The sequence below is a fragment of the Mus caroli genome, chromosome 13 (assembly GCF_900094665.2).
Source record: "Mus caroli chromosome 13, CAROLI_EIJ_v1.1, whole genome shotgun sequence".
In the NCBI taxonomy this organism is placed as follows: domain Eukaryota; kingdom Metazoa; phylum Chordata; class Mammalia; order Rodentia; family Muridae; genus Mus; species Mus caroli.
In genome coordinates, this window is record NC_034582.1 from 8,115,264 (window position 1) to 8,117,995 (window position 2,732).

Below are 2,732 nucleotides of genomic sequence, written 5' to 3' on the forward strand. Positions count from 1 at the left end.
AAAAAAAAAAAAGTTCACACATTTTTTATAATGTTTGGGGTACCAGAACAAACTGATAACCAGAAAAGTTTATGAACACTTGCCCTTAAAATTATATGTACCCACCAATAACCAGAGAAATAACACAATAAAACAGTCACTATTCTGAGCCATGCTAATATTTATTATGTATCTAACTTCTTTCTTGTCTTAGGAATTAATTCTATATCCACTCATATTCTGTCCTGATTCTTGGAGAAGGGGGTGTCAGTTTACATAAATCCTGACATTCCATTTAAGACTTCCAGCTGAGAACATTCCCATGGTACTAGTGGATCAGAAGAGTTAAGAATCTCAGTAAGTTTCTTAAATCTAGAGCCAGGACCAGCATCTGTTACATTCACCTTTAGGTAAGAAAAGCAAGTGATAGTCAAGGTCTAGTGGGGAGTTCAGCTAATGACTGTAAAGGTGGTAGAACTTCAGCCAGGGCAAGGTGGACATGGTGAGCCCTCACTGATCTGCTTTAGCATTCCCAGACCCTTAAGATGGCAAGACAATAACACCCAAAGTGTCTATGTATTATAATATGTTTCTTAGTTCCTCTGATCTTTTCCCTGAGACAAGCAAAGTTACAAACTGTGTGAGCGTCCATGTTTTTCTCTGCAACCACCTCCAGCACAATGTCTGTCACCCCTTCTCAATTACCAAAGTGAAAACTCACATGAGAAGCAGAGGCTAAGGGTTTTGTTTTGTTTTGTTTTGTTTTGTTTTGTTTTGTTTTGTTTTGTTTTGTTTTGTTTTGTTTTGTTTTAAAAAGATACCAGGTTTTCTAATATTCTAACTGTTCTCTATTCTGTTGTTCTTTTCTGCTTTCAACAAAAGAGAACATCGTGTAAATTTTATCATATGAGTTTAAAGGAAAGGCCTTTAAAGAACTGAAAACCAACATGGGTACCAAGGGCAAGGAAATGAAATGTGTTGTGAGTCACCCGCTCTGGCTTCATGTTTATCCCAGCTCAAAAATAGACTTGCAGATTAGTTTATTCTTTTAGCATTTCTGTTTGTCTGTTTATTTGTTTGTTTCTCTGTATAGCCCTGGCTGTCCTGGAACTCACTCTATAGCCCAGACTGGCCTTGAATTCAGAAATCCACCTGCCTCTGCCTCCCAAGTGCTGGGATTAAAGGTGTGTGCCACCACTGCAGTGCTTATAATGTGCCAGTCATATTCACCCCCAATTCCCTTCTGCAATCCCTCCAACATGTCTCATTCACAAATATGCATCTCCTTAAAGAATTAAGAACCCACCTAACCAAATCTGTGCTGTCCACATGTACATGGCATAGGGCCATGGGGACCCTGCTGGGAAGCTCCCAAAAACCAAGTGACTCTTCTTCTCCTATTAGCCACTACCTGCCAGGGTGGCTTCTCAGCTTGGGGGGGAGGGGGGGGTTCAGGAGCCTCAAGCTGTTGTCAACAGCTGGTCACAGTGCAGAGAGTGAGTGACTCTGGAGTTCCCACGCCCAAACTGGACATTTGTAACACGAGCCTTATACTCAAGACTCAAGGAATAGCATAGAAAAGAAGGTAAAAGACTTCTGTGAACCAGAAGACCAAGCAGCCGATGTGAAATCAGTTTGTCTGCATACACCAGGCCTGCAACCATATGCTCTCTCAACACCTATGTCTGTCTTACAGCTTTGAAATCAATATTGCCCAGTTGTACTCACGTAGAGATAAGCATTATATAAAAGGAATCAATTATTGGTGGAAACAGATTTCCATCAGAGAAGAACAAACCATACAGGGAAAACATCATCTCTTCTTCAAAGGCAAGGAGGCCACATAAGTTTTAAAGACATATGGGTGACTACAAATTCTATTAATGACTTGTACTGACAATCTCATTACTAATTTTTATAGCCAATGGGACATTTTCAACTAAACAAACACTCATTCTGCAGTTAGGCTGCAGCTATTATTTTTAATGGAGCATGAATATTACTAGTTTGGGATGCTGCTGTGAGCCCTACCATCGTAATGTTTGGGACTGAGTGCATCAAGATTGCTACCCTCAAGCCCCCAAAACAGACTCACGTGCATTTCAGGAGCACAGCGCCCAAGCAGGTCAATCAAAGCTGCGTAGAAGGTCATGATCGCGTTCCCCATGTGGATGGTATCATCTTCCTCCTCTTCTATATCACTTTCGGGGAATTTGTCCCAAAAGAAGCAGAAAGTAAATGAAGTTGCAGTGACAGCCTTTTCCTACCAGTCCTTTCATGCTTCTCAGAAATACCAGTGAGATGTTTTGTTTTGTTTTGTTGTTTTTTGTTGTTGTTGTTACAAAAGAACCAGGCCTTAAAGATCAGAACTGGGACTCTATTACCAAGAACACACTGCAAGGGCATGTTAGGATTCCTGCCACGGCACAGGCAGAGGATCGATCATCTGATAGATCCTGATCATTTCCTTCTTTTCAGTCTTTAAGATTTAATGTTCTTTTTTTTTTTTGTATGAGTACGTGCATTTGTGTATGCGCACAAAAAAAAAAGGTGTCAGATCCCTGAAATGTGAATTGCATGCAGTTGTGAGCCACTTGATTTGAGTACTGAGAACCAAACAGAAGAGAGCTCTAGAAGAATAGAAAGTGCCCTTAATCAAGTCTAAGTGGATCAAGGAACTTCACATAAAACCAGAGACACTGAAACTTATAGAGGAGAAAGTGGGGAAAAGCCTTGAAGATATGGGCACAGGG

The 2,732-nt window shown here is 40.7% G+C and overlaps 1 protein-coding gene across 11 annotated transcripts in view; it reads right to left on the bottom strand.

The window, feature by feature from the left end:
- Positions 1-2,732, bottom strand: part of Ryr2 (ryanodine receptor 2) — a 562,694-nt gene that overhangs the window by 158,673 nt on the left and 401,289 nt on the right. For 7 of the 11 annotated variants that reach the window (XM_029468300.1, XM_029468298.1, XM_029468296.1 and 4 more), the window contains exon 47: positions 2,075-2,198. In XM_029468300.1, coding sequence (XP_029324160.1) covers positions 2,075-2,198 — 124 coding nt within the window. The remainder of the gene's footprint in view (positions 1-2,074; positions 2,199-2,732) is intronic. The other 4 variants (XM_029468301.1, XM_029468299.1, XM_029468302.1 and 1 more) reach the window with 1 other exon arrangement.